The following is a 19,314-nucleotide window of genomic DNA, read 5'->3' as shown; positions in this document are numbered from 1 at the left end:
AACTCATCGCTGAAATAATCTTTGATTTTGATCCAATGCCCATTTGAGACAGTGAAAATATGCACATTTTCTTCAAATAGCTTTGAACTGGGATTTTAAAGAATCTGTCTGACAGATTGTGCTAGACAGTAGGAAGCTCTGACCTTGGCATACATACACATTGCTTTTTTGACCAATGAAATTCAGACAGGTAGGAGACAATATTTGGTTTAGATGAGAAAAAAATCAGGATACTATAGCAGAGGAATTGTGTAGAATCTCAGTTATAATAAGGAGAAAGTGATTAATGCCACGATTATGAAGGGAAGTTCTCTCCTTTCTCAATTTTTAAACTAGTCACAACCAAATTGTAAGATATGGAAGTTCTTCCTAATAATTTATGAAAACAATTATTTCCTGCTAAATTCTAATCTGAGTATTAGGATTGACAAACATTCTGTCCAGAGCACATGTGGTTAAATGAGCAATAATAAAGACAGACACAGCTTTTCCAAAAGCATTTTCTCCATGCACTATAGGAAAACTTATTAAAATCATGGCAAACTGCTTTGAAAAGGAAAAACACCTGTTATGAAAAGAAATCCTGCTGGAAATGACCTACCTGTTTTCAGAGACAGCAGATTTCCTCTGGCAAACAATAACAGCTGGTGCATATTTCCCAGTGTAATCCATGCTCTCTCTGATGTCCCACAAGTAGGGGCTGCTGGCTCTTACACTGAAAACGTTCACACCTTTCTTCACCTTTGCCCTGGGAGAACAAGAAGATGTTTCACCAATTAGATAGGAAATGTCAGCTTGATCTGTTCCTTTTTCCTTCATTATGTTCTCATTACTGCCCCCCAGAAAATGCCACCACTCATTAGAGTCCGACAGCGGGACCAGGGAAGGAGAGGAGCGAATTAATTAAGAATTCCATATTTTGAAGAAATGCTATCAAGACAGAAATCTGATTGAACTAATGGTAATTACAGCTTTAGTCATAAGGAAATTGCAGGGTAGATATGCTCTGGAGCTCCTGCTCGGCCATTATCCCCACTGAGGGCACCACTGAGCACATTAAGGCTCTCTCTTGACTCCCAAGTTATTGTATTGGAGAAGAAAGTACCATTCTTGCTGTAAAAGATCTCAGGTTGGTGCTGGGGATCATATCTGGAGTGAGGAGCCATTGCCAGGTCTCATATTACAAGGAAAATTACCTTTTTTTTTTCCTCCCCCCCCCTCTCTGGATTACTCAAAGATGACATTTTGTGTCTTTGCTCCAATTTTCATTATATTTTGAGTTCACAACATTTCTTCATTTTAATACTGACAGGTTAATTGCTCTGTCAGCACTGAACTTAAAAATACTTATAAATATCCTTATTTTTCCTAAAGTGATTTCTTTGATGGCCTGTTGAGCCTATAAATGATAGGTTAAAGAATAGGAAAAGCTGTGTGACAACTGGACTGGCTCCTACTGAGAAGGACTTCCTAGTTCTCATGGGTTTTAATATAAAAATAATAACCAGAAGTTATTAACCAGAACTGGAGAAGAGGAACTACATATAGAGTGATACACTTTTAAATATCTGTTTTAATTCCTCTTACCAAGTGTTGCATTCCTTAATTCTGTCCCTCTCCTTAACTAAATACGTATCTTAAGGCAGTACTGAATTAAACCACAGGTATATAAAGCTGGCCAATTTACTGAATTAGGAGTTTCTGGTGTTGTCAGCTTTTGGTTTCTGAATATGTTTATGAGAAGTCTGTTGTGGTCAAACAGTTTTGTATATGAGCTGTCAGGAAATGACAGTTTAATTATATTTGCTTCAAATCTCATACACAAAATCCATTCAAGTGCTGAGGCAAGTTCTCAATTCTGGGCAAAAAAATCCAAAAAGGTATGTGGCTTTTTTTGTATAAACAGCTGCTGCCATGCAGAATTGGTAATATCAGTAAAACAAGCAGCATCAGCTCTGCCTCCGCATCAAATTACTAGTTTGAAGGACAACTTCCACACAGATGTTTGCAGAATAAAAAGCCAAAGAATTCCTTCAACTGTCTTGAACAAAAGGGGCTGTATCTTATTACTTGTATTACTAACTCAATAGCAGTGGCTGTAATTTCTTTAGCACACCTGGAAGAATAAATACATGAAATCTGCCAATTTTTGTTCAAGGTCTTCTATGCTAATTTCACAAAATGAATTTTAAGCAGGTGCCGTTACTGCTGCTACCACAGACATCCCTCAGGACAGGAGATCAATGGTCAAAGAAGAGTGGAAATTAAACTACATTCCTGATGTCACAGAGAGGGAGGTAAAAAAAGGCCACACAATCTGGATGAAACATTTTTCAGCATATGTCTTTAGCTATTCCTTCTGACCAGCATCTGGTCCTGCCTTCCTGTTCCACCTCAAGAGGGGAAACTGCTGGGTGCCAGCTAAGACCAATGATAGAAAAATTCTTCCTACTTCACAGGGAAATTTGGGTGGCTGAGATGTTTCCAAGCTGAGCTGGCTGTGATTAACAAACTCACCCTTCCAGCTCTGTAACGTGGCTGCTGTAGTTGGTGATGGCAGGATGTTGGTGTGCTGAGCATATTTCATATTTGAAAACAGAAAACATAAGTCATACCATCCTCTTATTTTCTATCTGGATTCCTTGAAAATGCCAGGGTGAAGAGGTATATTGGAAAAGGTGACAATAAAAAACCAGTAGGACAAACTGAGTTTATCTTTGATATTCACTTTATCCAATGACAAACTGCCAGTCGATGGATCAGAATTTCTTAGAAGAGAGAAGGTCTAATTTAGTCATCTGTAAAAAGCCCCAATCCCTTAATTTTACTGAAAACAATAACACAAGATTGTTGTTTGCTGCAGAATTAGAGGTTAAGAACTAGTTTTGAGGAATCAGAATAATATACTTCTATAATTAGCACAGAAGCTTCAATTCCTTGACCCCAGGAAATGCTTTTTCCTCTAGTATGTCTCAATGCTGTGTTTTCCACTGCTGGGCAATTGCAGAATTTTATTCACCCAATTTACAATGGCAGCAGCACTTTGCAATTACCAAAGAATGACCTGGACGAAACAGGGTTAATATGAACTGAAGGGATGTTTTTTTGTCAACAGATAAAACTGAAAATACCTGAGATGAAAAGACTGTGACTGCAGCCAGGGCTCAATTACTTCCTTGCAAATCTGCTTTACTGAATTGCCTGGCTGTCACAGGGCACACTGGGTCCTCGACCCCTCACTGCTCTCCAGAGTGCTCATGAGACAACCTCTCGGTTCAGCCACAGTTCAGCCTAAGATTTCCCAGCTGCAATAATACACAAAGAAGGTGTATGACAAAGCTTTTTCATATATTTGCTCACAGTTAACAGTCTAAGTACAACAGATTGTACGTTTGGTTAAAACACCGTGGGCTGGGCTGCAGCAAGGGATGTTGGTTGAGTATTTTGTGCCCACTTTGGGCCAGATTCGACTTTGCCAAGAAGAGGAAAGAAAAGCTGCAAACATTTCAGTCGTGGCCAGTCTGGGGTTGTTTCTTTTCACACAAGGAACCCATCCAACTAAACACTTTCATAGGTATTTCTACAAGTTGTTATTTACCTCTGCATCACTGCTCACAGTGCAGCACATCAGTTCCTGAGGCTCGTGAGGAGCTCAACCCTTGCACCAAATCAATCACGGCAAACAAAGCCCTTGGGAGCCCACAATCCCTGAAAACAAGTCAATGCTGACAGGGTACAAATCAAGGGAAGGGAGAAAGAAAAAAAACAAACACAGAAGGAACTCCCAGAATCAATACAACACAACTGAAATCAAGGAAATACATTACTTAAGTGCATAAAGATAGTGATTCCCAATCCTATCTCTTGACCCACTAAACACTATGTTTACTCTAGTGATAGAGGAGGCTGCAACTCCAATTAAAATGCAGGCAGTGTCCTCTCTCATTTATCAAAGTCTCTGGTTTAGCATGTCCCAGTCTTTGCAGTTTACAACCAGTTAGCGCTTAGCTTTCAGCCCATGTCATTACTGCAGGCTGGTAATGGCTGTGAAATTGTTACTTAAGTGTTGTATAAAGTGGAACAGCTGGCTGGTGAAAAATAACAGCATTACAGCACGCGTGCTGCTAAAGTGCCACGGCACAATGTCACGAAGCGTCTGGTGTGAAGCACCGCGGGGAAAGGCAAGAGGGAGAGATCGCACACACAATCTCGCCCTCGGGAAGTGCGAGAGATCAAAGGCAAGGAGCGTGGAGGGGCCACAGCCACCCACCCTGCCACGGGCAGCGCTGCCCTCTCCGCGTCGCACCCCCGACAACGTCCTGCACGCAGCACACAAATATCACGCATCCCTCTGGCCCAACACAAAGGGAATCCAACCCCTACACAGCTCTAAATAAAGATGCTTTAGCCCCATGACACCGGAGTTAGATTTTTATTACTGTAAGTGCTGAGGGCAGAGACCTGCGAGCTGCTTTCAGCATCAAAGGGCTAAGAAGAAAAGGGAGGCTGTTAACACAGGTGCTACCACTGGGTATCATCTTGTTCCCAGTGGTGACTTGGGGGTGGCAGATAAATTGTGTGCAGAGGGGTACATTTTTGAGAGCTTCCAGGCACCTCTCAGACATTGCAGAGGGCTCTGAATTTGCCCTGTCACCGTATCATTCCAAAGCATTCCAGAAATAACTTGAAGGGGGTTCTATTTCTCTTTATCTTCAGTGCTTTTCCCTGCCCAGAGCCTAATCTTAACCGAGCAATGGAGAGAGACCAAAGCAGTGTTCAGCTGTATGGGATGGCAGCCTTCCCTTTGCTGATGTCCCACCTCCTTTGGACAACAGTGACAGGAGTAAGAGGGATGGGAGAGGCTTTTTCCCCACCAGCCTATTTCAAACTGAGGGCAAGCAAAATGTGAGCAGAAATGGACCTGACCGTAGCTTTTCATGTCATGAAACAAAGAAATCAGGTCAATTTTTACTCACTGGAAAATACAAAAGCTGATCTAAGTCAGCAGCAGAACTCTCCTTGCAAGAAACCATGAAAGTAGATTCATAGTCCTAACCTGTAAATTCCAAACATATCTGATTGCCCAGAGTCCATTTTAGCTGATGCCTATGCCACGTGTCACTCTTCACAAAGGCTTTTTCCAATGACATCACCTCTTCATCCAATAACAAATTACTGCTGCTAGACATGGAAACATCTAGTCTGTATTTCCTGGGGCTCTCCTATGCTAGCTTGGAGGAAGTTGAAGAGCAAAAATAATCATTCTCCTGATGCCAACTGTGAGCTGACACACCTCATCAGGGTCTTTCCTGAAGGCCAGAATTAAATGTCACTTTTTAAAATCAGGTAGCATGGGACCAGATGCTACGGTGGGATCTACAATCTAGGCAGCAATTTTGGAATGACTAAGCTGCCGATCTATTCAAAGAATTCCCAGGTAACTGTCTCTTGCTGGCAAGTGAGTACAGAATGATCACTGTTAATGCTCTGAGAACATTAAATGCAGTCATCCTCTGCAGTATCTGAGGTCATTCTGTTGTACATTGCTTAAATGAGACCATTTTGATACCAGAACACTTCAGTCTGACATTTCCGTCCTGATGTTTCACCGCCTGCACAGAACCTCCTCCCCTCCCAGAGGGGGAATCATACTAAAATGCACTAAAACATCAGGAAGCAATGGAAAGCAGCAACAAATTTTCTGTCTTTACTTCAAGACAGGGTTTTCTTTTAAATTTCGGAGTACCAAAATTAAAGGCAACATAGGAGAGGCAGGCTTGTGAATGCTAGAAAAGTCAGTAAGCTAATGAATAGCACTGGAATGGGAATTCAGTATTGACAGCACACCAGAATTAACAACAGTAAGAGGGCGAAGCATGGAGCCAAGCTCCCTAGAGAAAGCAAAAAAACAGAGATAATTCAATCCACAGGCAATCCCTTTGTCTTTCCATTCTCCCTAAAAACCCAAACCTGGGGCAAACTCTATACCTGTTTGAGAGGGGCTCAATAGATTAGATCAAATTAACCATTCCATAGTGCAAGGAGGACTGGCTGGAATTTGTGCTTCCAGCAGTTCCATTTCCAATATTACACACAACATTAGGGTGATTCTAAATTTATACACTTTAAGGCCATACCCTTCTTTTGCCTCCCTCTGCAGTTTCATTACTTTTTATGGCTGGAGCTAATAGAGAACAGAATTTGAGCCTGAAAGAGATTCATCTCTTTGAACACCAGTCAAAAATAAAACGTGTCTGTCATTGTGCAAACAGGCAGAACTCAGCCCACTTTTGTTGGACTTAAGGCTTATTTGCAGTGAGTGAATGAAAACCAAGTGTAAAAATGTTTTCTGGATCTGTATCTACCATGAACCCCTGAAGAAATTTAGACCATTAGAAACAAATTATTTTCCTATGAAGAATAACCCTTCATAACTCTTTCAATGGAAGCACTTGAGAAGGGCCCATTTAAACAAACTGTTTTAGAACTGACTGAACAGAACTTCACCTTTCTGAAAGCAACAGGAATGACATATCACCAAAAATAGGTCATGTAGTAAAGACAATTCATAGTAACCCTCTGAATGTCTGGTTTAATTCCATTATTAATTTTGGCATGGCTTATAGAAGGTAGGGTTTGGATGCTGTGATTTAACAGGCAGAGCTGGCTTCTGTAAGGCTTTTTTTGCTCTGTTCTCCCCATTGAATACTTGATGTACAAACCAGTTTTGTCAGTTGTTTTCAGAGAAGATGCCTCGAAGTTTCTTCAGATTACACTAATAGTTTCACTGATTGAAAATCCACAGCAGAAGAGAATCGGGAGTCCCTGAGATACTGATGGAGTTAGAATAATTTATGGAGAGCAGTCTAGCACAACATAAGCTATTTAAAGCTGTATGATATACCCACAAACTCTTATTAAGGTCTGTGGTTTTCAGCCCTGGGAGACAGAAACCAGTTATCATTATGCATCACCATGAAAGCAGATTAAAATTAAATCAATCTGTTTATCTATGGGTTTGCTATGCAGCTTTTCCACAGCATAACAGATTCTTCATCTAATTAACAATTCGGGAGGAAAAACCATTCCACCCTCATTCAAATGTAGATATTGCAAAAACACAGCCCAGGTGGATTTATAACAAAATTTAATTAGTGAAAGGGCATGAGACCTATTTAGGCTTCACAAGTTGAATTGTGCATACCAGGAGTTAAATAAAATGGATGTCTCCATAATACATATCTCTTGGACTTGATAAAATTTCCTATTGTGCTTAAAGTTTGTGTGCAAATGTATGAAAACTGCACACGTGACACACAGATTTAGATTATAATCCTGTGGCTTTCAAGAGCCAGGTCCTTGTTAAAAACATATTTTGCAAGATGCAAAACACCCGAGACTCTGGAGAGCTAAAAGGAAAGAATGCACACAAATCAATTTGGAGTAGAAACAAAGACCAAGTTTGTAGCTCTGACCTCTATTTACCTACCAAACAAGCCATGAGAGGACCCAATCCTCAGTGGGAAGCAGAACTGGATTTGTTTGGTTTTGTTTTGTTTTTTTTTAGAAAGACCCTGAATTAGAGCTGAGGAAAGAGACCTTCAGAGAGATATAAGCACAGCACACTGTGCCCCTCTGGGGCTCCAGCAGCAGTCACCTTGGGACTCCCAACATGAGGAAAGTGAGAAACAGGTTTTCCATAAACCTCATGGCTGCATCATGACCTGGCTGGTGCACAGGAATAGGTAACTGGGCAAGAGCGAGCAGCAATGCTAAACAAAACAAAATATTTATGTATTCAAGAGGGTGAAAGAAGGTGTTTGCTTACAGAAATGAACCAGGAAGGTAAATAGTGCTGCCTGCTGATTTAAAGTGGTTGGGAGCCCCGTGGACTGTTTCCAACTACTGTTTCAAAAATAAATAGAAAAAAATATTATGTAGGGTCCAAAATCTTCCTAAATTGCTTGTAAAAAAAGCAAAGCAAACAATGCACCACATCCCTTCCATTCCTGGCCAAACATCAACAAAGCTGTTAACAGCACAGCCTGTGCAACCAGCAATTTTTTTGTAAATTAGACTTAGATTTGAGAAAGGATAGGAAAAACAAAGCACAGGACTGGGCACTCCATGCTGTGAAAACAAAGTGCCATTTGCCCCATTTCACAGCTGAAAAATATGGTAGGAAACAGATGACGAGCAGCATGGGAATGAAGTTGGTTGTGGGCAATCCCAGAGAACTACCTAGACCACAATGCAGATTAAGTAAAAAGTGCACAGGATAACAAAACAAGTTTTTACAGAGCTGTAGTAACATCTGTGTGTGTTTATGTACATGTACATATATATTTTGATGCTGAGTGGAGAAATCCTCCTGATCCACTTACACTGGCTGAGAACATTGAGCACAGGGAATAAAGAAGGTAAAGCTGGTGAACTGTGCAGTACAAGTCTTCCAAAACAAACGCTTGCAGAAGCAGGAATAGACTTGTATATACCAAGAAGCAGTGGAGGTTATGCCTAATTCTTTGGCTTTATCTGCAAAGCAGTGTCTCATACAGGACCTTTTGTTTTGAAGTCACACAACAAGAGGTCATTTTTTGAGGGATGCAGTTTTACAACTCCAGATCTATCACCTGGCTAATGACATTTGAACAAGATTGGAATGGAGGGATGCTGCTGGCAATCAGAACAAGAAGAATTTTGACTTATCAAGGAGATCAACAGCCACCACTCAAACTCCCCCCCAGCTGTCTGACATTCAATACAAGAGTATGCACCTTAAAGCAAATGCTTCAAGGCTCAGGATAAAATGTATAAGCAATCACAATAATATCATAAATGCAGATAGCTCATTCAACTCAAAAGAATGTCCAAAAATGTTCCTGTTCTTTGCTGGAGAGGCTGAAGCCCCCAAAGGCTCCCGGAGAGGGCTCAGCTCCTGCAGCCCCAGCACTCGACACTGAACCCGCCTTTTCAGATCATGAAACTCAGAGCACTCCATAGAGGGTTTGGTGCTTAGAGGTGATCTGAAAAATGTTCTTTTTTACAAAGTTTACTTCAAACTTCACAAGCAGGACACTCCAAATGCCATCCTAATGCAAAATGAGATGGCAGAATCACTGAGCAACGGAAGGGCATTACCTCGGCAGTGCTAACGAAGAGCCATCAGCAAAAATGAGTTAGCACTGTTCCCTAGCAACTTCTCACAGCTGCAGATAAAATCATTTTCTGGACATCACAGAAATTGTGAATACTCAGTTCTCTTACACAGGAATTCTCTCAGCCATTGCTTCTGTGCAGCTCCCTCTAGGAGGTAACAGAGGAGCAATTTATGGCAAGCTGGACCGTTACATGAGCTTGTCCAAAAATTCTAAAGCAGGCCCATGGATCCACATGTGCTGTGTTTGCCCTTCATTCAATGGCATGTATGTCAGATGTTCAAAGAGCAGCATCTGAGAGACAGAAATCCAGCATATAACTGTCTTTGCTGCAAAAATCCTGAGCCTGCAAAGCGTTTTTCATAAAGGCGCGTCCTCACCCCTGGGAGCAATTCCAGATTCCTGATGACAATATTGAAGGTTTACAGAATGAGGTCTACAGTAAAGAAAATGTAAAGTAAGTGTATAAATAAAGGGTGCAGATTCTTTACTGGAGAAAAAAGCCTTCATTGCTCCAACGAGTTGCTATTGGCATAAAATAGATATTCACTAAGCAATTGAAATAGGAATTTTTGTTATATACATGAAATCCAGGCTGAACACTGTACCTCTAATACTGACATATTTAACCACCTTCCCATCATCTGCACGAGTGGCCACCAAAGCTACATTTGCTAAATAGTAGCAAGGAGTTCTGCTGCAGGCAAAGCCTAATAGCTCAATGAAGCCACTGATGCAGAAGGGAGTTCAATTAATACAAAAATGACACTGCTCACAATTATTCTGTGCCCTTAATGTAGGGGACATGCAGTGTTGTCTGTATCCAGCTGCAGCAGTTGGCTCCAGTGCATGTCAGAGCAGTTACAGTCATAATTTTAATACTGGAAGAGCCACAGAAAAAAGGTTTGGCTGATCCAAGGAAGGAGAAGCAGAGATAACTGGGAATTACACAAAAACCTCCCTGTTGATTGCTCTCCAAGACAGAGCTACCTCTCAGGAACACAAAGGCAGCTGGCAATCCCCTCCACATATAAATCCTGAAAAAATAGTAATTAAATCTCCTCTCAGCCCCCAAATTCATGCATATCCTTGGACTGTTTAATGCTATTTGTGCATTTCAGTATAAGATAGATAAGAAGGAGTGAGAGACTTCTTGTCACAACACACAATTGTTCTAATGACCCTACTGTGGAATTCAAATATGTGAGAACCCCCCAGTGTCCTTCATCAGTGGTCAAAGTTAAATGTTATGAAACAAAATATGGCAACTTAAAACATGGACTGAGAAAGAATTATAGTGCACATGCATTTTTCTTTTATATTAAAACTCTGCAGCCTTAGACTCCAGTTTAATGAGTCACAATTTTTGGAACCAAACTGCTCTTTTGAAAATAGAGATTTTAAAAAATTTTACTGAGCAGGACCTCTTACTTGTGGAAAAGACTGACATTTTTTACTTCTGCAGCAAAATCCCAGGAGCAATCAGTCAAAAATGTTAACCCTCTAAATCATTTGCCACTTTTTAACATTCTCTAGGAAGAAGTGACCACTAGGCAGCTGTTTATGAAAAGCAAAAGGTTGTAGCCCTGGCTGCCAGCTGGCAGGACAAAATCCACTTAGAAATACAAACTGTTTTATCAGGCAACTAAAACATCAACCCAATGGCTAAATGATGAAGTGCTGAGAGTCACGAAACACGTGGAGGCTGAAGAAACCATGATGGATGGAGAAAAATTGTAGAAAAGGAGCCCAGGAAAACAGCTGAAATTGTAAGATTATCAGACACCGACTTTCCCCTCATTCTTTAAACTCAGAAATGCAAGCCACAGTTTCAGGAATCCCTGTGCTCCTGTTAGACAGTCAGGATTTTACAGCATAGCATAACACTACCATCCAGCATGGGCATGGTTGTAGAAAGGAGGAATTTAACAGCCTGCCCAGGGATTAAGGCATCACTCAGAGCCAGTAAAATCACTCAGAGCCAGTAAAATCCCAGCCCCTGTTTGCTCAGAGTCACCTCTGATGAATTAACTCCTGTGCTCTTGCCAAGTGGATGTGAACACACAAACCCAAACCTGTTTATGGGCTTTAGACAGGTTTGCTAAACTTGGGGTCAAAATCAGCGTTCCAAACAGATCCCCCATTTCAGCCCCAGGCAGCAGTGCCCTCCTGACTGTGCACTGAAGCAAGTCTGGGCCATGCACTGTCCCCACCGAGCTGGAGACCAGACAGGAGCTGCAACACACTCCAGATACACCTGTGCTCAGACCTCAGAGAGCACGTGGCAACACACTCGGTGCTGCTGCAGACTTTGGCACCCAAGCTCAAGCCAGCTGCCTTTCTGGTGTGGGGCTGTTACAGCCCCCAAAGCAGACAGAGACACCACAGACTGCCTGTTTAAACTTACATCAGACCCAGCAGCCTTCCCACAGACTTCAGCACTGAGGGTACAATTCACTCCTTTCCCTCAATACATGCCATGAGCTGCCTTTAGTGCCAGAGTTTGTAAGGAGCCTTGGAGGGCTGTCTGTAGAGCAATGGGAGAGGATCTACAGAGAGAAATGATACTGAGGACACCATGTCTGTGCTACAGAAGATTCAGTGGCTGTACCTGCTGCTGTCCTTGCCCAGTTCTGTGGTTTGATGTTCCTTTAGCTGATGGAGTGCATTTGGTGACCACATCTTCTGGTTTAGCTTAATTGGAAAGGAATCCCACTGGTGTATTTCACACTGCTCTGTATCATGAACAGTAGGTGAGGGCAAATAGAGACTCACTCTGAAGTATACTCAGGCTGCAAACTGAGCACTAGTGTTTATATTCCAAGTGATACTGTAGAATGCTTAAGAGATAAAAATCTGTTAGCAAAACCTGGATGTGACTGAACATTACCCATTAAAAAACCTTCATTTTTCCAAATAAGATGCCAGTAGCAGCAGGAGCCTCTGTGAACACCCCCACTCCCTTTTCTGAGCCATGGTCTTTGGCCGAAAATTTGTCTTCACAGTAACAGCTTTGAGACATTTGGTATGTTCTGTTCCCATCAAAGTCACTGTAGAAGCCTCGGCCTAACTCTGTGACCCACTGCCACATCACAGGCAATTCAGGCTGGCAGAATAAAATACCTGTTGGTATTTTGATAACTGGGTTAAAACTCACAATACTGAAAAACCTACAAAACCTTAGTTGAGCTTTCTGATGCAATGAACAGAAGTTAAGACCAGTTTTATATTTATTTCAGACTGAGGATAAAAGTCCCCCTGATGACAAAGGGGCAAGAGAGCCAAGCTGATATGAAAGGAAAATACCCTTATCCATGAGATGCCTGGTACAACACAACTGTCTGGAGATTTCTAATGCAAGAGCAGAGCTGACCCATTCCCACTTAGCTTTTAGATGGTTTTTTATTGTGGTTTAACCCAGCCAGCAACTCAGCCCCACATAGCCATTCACTCACACCCCTACCAGCAGGATCAGTGAGAGGACTGGAAGAGTAAAAGTGAGAGACTTGTGGGTTGAGATAAACACAGTTGAACAGGTAAAGCAAAAGCTGCACACAAGCAAAGCAAACCAAGGAATTCATTCCCACTTCCAATGGCAGGCAGATGATCAGCCATTCCCAGGACAGCAGGGCTCTGTCACACATAACAGTGACTTGAGAAGACAAATACCATCCCTTCAAATGTCCCCACCTTCCTTTTTATTTTTCCAAGTTTATATGCTGACCATGATACCATAGGTCTGGAATATCCCTTGGGTCACCTGGGGACATCTGTCCTGTCTGTGTTCCCTCCCAGCTTCTTGTGCCTCCCCACTGCTGGGGTGAGGAGCAGAGAAAGCTTTGACTCTGTGTAAGTTCTGCCCAGCAGTAACTGAAACATCCCTGTGTCATCAACACTGCCCCAGCACAAATCCAAAACACTGCCCATATCAGCTACTGGGAGGAAAATTAACTCTACCCCAGCCAGAGCCAGCATATATCTCTAGGCAATGGGTGAAAAACAAAGTAACACATACCATTCTCTCTTTTTTAGATTGTTATAGGGATTTGGGGGTTTTTTAATGAGTTTAAGATGGGGGAAAGGCAGACATCTGTTTCATAAAGATCATTTTCCCAGCTGTAGCTGGAATTTCTCCTGCTCAAAATGTTCACGCAGTGCTGTCGTTCTGAAAACCACACTGTTTTATTCCCAAATTGCAGAGAGGTAAAGGATGAATCAACAAACATGGCAATGAAGAATTCAGTCCACAGTTCAGTCAACTGCATTGAAATTAGCACTTCATGAGCCATTTTGCACGCTGATTCTTTATACAGGAAGGTTTCTTTGAAGACCTATTTCAAGTCCACAATAAAGGTATCTCTGTGTGCATCACACACTACTGAGCATTCCTTTGAACAACTGTCTTTGCAACTCCAGGCACTTTAGACAGAGACTAATTAAACAACGGCCCCTGCCATCACAGGGCCTACACTGTGAGGAAACTGTTGATGACATGACACACGTGCTGCAAGCAAAGAGCACAAACAAAGCACAAAAACAGCCACCAAAGGGTCGGGGGGAGAAGTGACAACTGATGGAAGTATTTAAATCTGTTCTGTATCAGCTTTCTGTGGTGGGGTGTGGAGAAAGAGTCCCAAGACGGGGGACGCCCAAGGCCAGGAAATACAGAAAACCAGTGTAATATATGTCATTAAAACCCCCAACCTTTCTTGTTGGCTTTACTACTGGTTGTTGATAGTTCATCAATCTCTTATCTTTAGTATTCTGCTGATGTAGTCCTTTCACTTGAGAGACAGAAAACAAATGTATTAAAAAAGGAAAGATTCCAGGGGTAAATATTTTAGTAATCTCAGTCACAAACCTGTCATATTACAAGGATTACAGTCCATTAGGATTGTAAAAAATCCATGGCAAAGCTTGTAATTCAGCCATATCTCGGTGACAAAAACCTCCCACTGTGTTTCAGGAATCCCTATTTCCTAATATTGAAAACATCATTGAGAGCTACTTGTTATAACAGGGCTAATTTGGGAGAAGACAGTCACTACATGGATTATCCTACTCTTTTCCCAGTCCATGGGGAGTCTGTGAGTAGCTTCCTTTGGAGAGGTCATTTCCTGAGCTAAAAGCCCTGACACCACCTATTTGTTGTTCTGGAAGTTCCTTGCTCTGGTGTTGGAAAGTGATGTTGGTATTGGCTGGAACAGCAGCTGTCATGGGCACACTGAGTCCCCTGTGCAAGATATGACACATTAAGCACAATTCCCTGCACAACACAGAGCCAAGCAGGGTATTTCCAACAGAGACAGGGAGTTGTGGGTACAAGGGACAATAAATGAGCCCCAAGGTTTTGCTAAATAAAGACATTTTTCCTCTTGCAAAGATACCTGCTGGGTAGTCTGGGAGTGACTGCTTGAGGGGATTTACTAAAATGGTACACACTGAAAAAAATAAAAAAAATAAACCTGTCAGGCCCTCCTGAAGGCTAATTTGAAGACCTTCCCTCTAGGAAGCTGTGCTTCTGACAGAGCTATCACGAAACATATGTATGTAGTGCACCAGTGTAGGGGGTACACTAATTAACTTTCATTCCACCTGGCTGAGAAAACCATTCTGAAGGGAAGAAAAGGCACAGACAGCACTGGAGAGTCAAATAGTAGGCAGGGCTGTTAGCAAATCCTGTCTGTATCAGCAGCTAGGCTGTAGCTCAGGTATATACAGCCTATGTCAAATCTTCATTAAGTTTGTCCTTGAAGCAGAGCAAAGTTAGACTGAAATCTGGAAACTGGGTCACTCAGTGTGATCCTCTCTATCAGAGGCATTATCATATTTGGTTATGCACTGCCTGATCAGTGCCAGAGCGCTGTCTTGAGATGTGCTCTGCTCAGAATAATGAATTAATTAAAATGGAAGCTAAATGCTACTGATATTGGTGAAAAGACTACTACCTGATGAGAAACAAAGATGGCTAAATGTCTGAAACAAAACAAATTTACAGCAAAAGATCATTTAAAGAAACAGAATCCAATTTAAAGTAAGATTTTATCTCATTATTTCAATAATTCATATTCGTCTCTTTCCAAGTTAAAAGGAAACCTGGTCTTCAAAATGCTATTTACAATAGAAACTCAAACTAATGATAACACAGTAATGTGGCAGATTCATATTTACCAATGTTCTTTCATTTCCCAGCACTGCTGAGAAGTGCACCTATTTATCCACAATATTTTAGTTCTGAGTAATTGGACTTGAGCAAACAAGAGAGAGAGAAATAAGAGAACTAAGAATTCAGAATTTCTTGGATTTTTACCCATGCTCAGATACTGAGGACATGCACTCTGGGTGGATTTTAAAAAGCTCTTCTGCATGCCCTGTCCAAATTACTGTCTATGCAAATTGCCAGCTCTCATCTGTACTGTCTGATTTGAATGAAACTGTGTGTATAAGTCAGCTCAGAATTAATTCAAGCAAGATACTGGAAATGTTCTTCTCACTAGTTTCATGTTCTGGGAAACGTCTTTGAAAGCAAAGACACCACAAGTCGCAGCAGGATTCTTGTATTCCAAAGGTCAGAAATGATATTTCAGCAAGCCAAGAGTAACAGAAAGCAAACTCCTCAAGCTCAGGTGGGTATTTGCAAGCTGGTGCCATTGCTGTTGACTCACACACACTGGCTCTGCTCCTGGAACTGCACTCACAACATTGGGTTTTTGATGGCATCATAGCAGAGAATGTTCCCTCAACTGGAACAGAAGGAGGAGAGAAAATGAGCTCTGCTATCCTCAATATGCCACGTTCCTATAGCAAGACTATCACTCACTTTTGGGAGAGAAATGGAGAAACTGGGATCACTTTCCCATAGCCCACAGTACACCGAGTGAGTGACTATTACAGTGACATAAAGCAAAGTGCCAGAAAGCCTCTTAGAAAAAGAACAGTTCTGCACTGCTCCTTTGAAAGAAATATTTACAGAAAGAAAAAAATTATCTGTATCATCCTGGCCAAAGCAAGGGCCAAAGAAGGTTGGGGTGAGGCCATGCAACAGAGATTAGTTACCAGCAGGTCTCTTCTCCTGTCATCCACTTGAATGGAAAAAAGTGGAGTCAGTCAAGCTGGACTATAATGATATTTTCTTCCAAAAATGCTCCAAGCTCACTGTTCTTCTCAAAATCCAGCCTCAACTGTCTTTCACAAAACATACTCAAGAATGAGAACTCCGGATGAGTGTTCACATTCACAAATGTGTGTCTCCAACTCAGCATCTTGGGGGTAAGATCACAGAAGGACGTGGATCAGATAGTTTCCTGCACCCGCAAGGTTTACTCAGCTTTTTACCAATCCTTGTAGTTTTCCAGGGAGTTTTCAAACCCCATTTCCCTAAACATAAAAATTACCATTTCTGCATGTTCTTGCCTGCTCAAAAGTTTGCCAGCCTCACTCTTGCTTTCATCCCTAAAGAGCTCTCCATGCCATCTCCATGCTACATTCATTACTTATCTCTTTTAGCATTCACCCAATGAAAATATGATATTTATGTTTAATCAAGGAACTTCTCAGTCCATTCATTTCTTTCTGGTTTACTTAGAAACCCTTTCAGAAATTTTGGCTGTTGCCACTGACACAAATGGGAGCTTCTTCAAAACTCTGGCATTGCAAAAGCTGCCCTTTGCAAAACCAGCTCTAGGACAGGAAGAACAGAAAAAGGCTTTTAGTTGAGAGCACTGAATTGCAAGGCTGACACTGCTATTCTAGAACTGCCCATAGATTTCACTGGGCACTGAGTACAGCTCAGGTTCATTGCACTGAAGTTTATTTTGAGACACTGGTGCAAGTGCAATGTATTTCAAAGCTGTATTAAATCACGTGGCTTTGCTCAGCAAGATGTGTTTAGAAATCAAAGGGTGTAATATACATATTTGCTCCTGTTCTGCGCAATAAATTATTTATTATGTCTATTTCTCACTTCAAGATTCCTAGACAGGTAGTTAAAAATATGTGAAATGATTTATTCAAGGTTGGGAACACTTTCAGCATTTATAACAGATCTCAAAATAAGCCATGTTGCTTCTAGAACATACTTCATTTTCATAACTTTGGAAAAATTTAATAAATCTTCTCAAAAGCAGATGTGTATAATTGATCTTATAAATTTCCCATGAAAACAGGAGGTATTCTTCATTTTTTAAACCCTGAGAGGCACTATATCTATTGGCTTTCTTAAGGGACTGAAAGCTTCCCAAAATTCTTGCAACTAAATACAAACTTTGCACTTTGATTTGCTCTACCCAACTACCATTCCACCCTCAGCTCACCTACTACACACCCACAATCTCTCCTTGCCACTTCTGCAGTTCCCTTTCTCCCTTTTCCCCAGACGGACCTGTATCTTCAGATCTACAGGATGTTTTTAAGGCCTTTGTATTCAGTGAAAACATTCCCCGGGCTGTCTCCAGTTGGCACTGCAGAGAAAAGGACCTGTTCTACTGCTATTGTCCAATCTTTCCTGCATTGTTACCTCCTCATTAAAAGCAGGACTTTGCCATGCAGTTACTAATTACTGCTTTTTAAAGATAAGCTCAGTTTTTGACAATGCAAGGCAGTACATAATTTACAGAAGATAAAAAGAAGGGCATACTTAGTGTACACAAAGGAATAAAGAAGAGATGGCAATACATATATTATAAGCACATTATTATTCTAAAATTATTGCCACTTCACCAAATTACTCTTTCCCATTGTAAGCCTATTTTTAAAGTCCCTATCACTAAGTAGAGAAACTCTAGATTTGAGTTCTGCTTCAAAGAGACTATGTATTAATATCAGAATACAAATAACATCTATGTAAGACTAATTTAATTCTGCCACATAAGTAGATGGTTTTTGGGATTCCAAGGACATGCATGCAGTTTCTTTGTGTTACTCTGATGTATTTGATCAGCTCAAGTCCCACTTAGTGTGATTTGTTACTGAGGTTTATACTGCAGTAGCCCCAGACTGTAATTCTGAAGAAGAGGGCTATTGTTGATAATTATCCAAGTTGTCTCTGCCCAACAGTAAGGTACACATTCATACATTTTCCTAAATGACTTCTGAAACATTTGAAAAGATTTATCATTTTAAAAAGACACATTGACAAATTGAAAAGTAAACTCCACGTACACAGCTCTCCACTGAATAGGGTCCTACAAGTGACAAGCAGAGCAATCAGGCTGATGGCTGTGCAGCCCTTTGCTAACAATATTCAAGACCAGAAAGTCCCCACCCAAATCCCACTCCCAAAGATGCATCTTCTCCCTTTCCCATAACCCAATTTCAGGACCTTCTCAACACCACGAGAACACAGCGCTGCAAAGTCACTGAGGTGCTGGAAAGCACTCAAAGCATTACCCACAAATTAACAACACAAAAAATCCCATAAAATCCCAACCCTGTAATCTAAAAAAAACCCACTCAGGCACCAAACCCACATCACATGCCTTTCTGGGTCCAGCTGCAGTCTACCCAAATGCAAAGAGTGCGTAGGTGACTGCAACAGAACGAGGGATCATTTTCTACCTCAGTGCAGCACCATTTTTCTCTTCCTGAAACTATATTAGGATTTGAGACAATCAGTTCTTTTGGCTTAATAACTTCAGTTTTCAGACTCAAAGGAATAAAGAGTAATTCTGACATGTACTGAAAAGAAGTCCAATTTATTGGAATTGAAATATATACCTATATCTTGTCTTCTCTCACTGTTTGTACCACTTTTTTGACTTCAAGCCAACCTTTCCCCAGGAACCACAAAGATTTAGTGGTAGCTTGCTGAGTTCTGGATGGCAGCTGGCCAGGTTTTAATTCCCCCAATCATCTGGTAACATATTCTTCAAAGATTAAATCCTTGTGGCACAGGAGTGTGGTACCCAGCCCCTGGTTTTATGCTGGCTAAGCCAAAGAGAGCTCAACATCTGAACAATTTGTTTCTCCTTCATCCTACAAAAAATATTGATTGCCAATAAGGGGGAAAAAACCAGACAGGTACATCAAACATTTTTCTCTGAATCTCAAACCTTTAAACTATAATCATTGTGAAGGAGAGGTTAATGCATTTCTTAAGGATTTTGAACGCTGCCTCCTCTGCTGCAGTCACTGGACAAATCTGAATCTAAATGCCTGT

General features: G+C 41.3%; 1 protein-coding gene across 1 annotated transcript in view; it reads right to left on the bottom strand.

Annotated features, from left to right (window-relative positions):
- Nucleotides 1-19,314, bottom strand: part of TMEM132D (transmembrane protein 132D) — a 233,626-nt gene that overhangs the window by 138,760 nt on the left and 75,552 nt on the right. Inside the window, exon 3 of the mRNA XM_071571918.1 lies at nucleotides 602-748. Coding sequence (XP_071428019.1) covers nucleotides 602-748 — 147 coding nt within the window. The remainder of the gene's footprint in view (nucleotides 1-601; nucleotides 749-19,314) is intronic.

The sequence above is a fragment of the Pithys albifrons genome, chromosome 17, assembly GCF_047495875.1.
Source record: "Pithys albifrons albifrons isolate INPA30051 chromosome 17, PitAlb_v1, whole genome shotgun sequence".
NCBI classification, from domain to species: Eukaryota; Metazoa; Chordata; class Aves; order Passeriformes; family Thamnophilidae; genus Pithys; species Pithys albifrons.
Note: the sequence above shows the minus strand (reverse complement) of the source record. Positions and strands in the feature narration are given on the sequence as shown.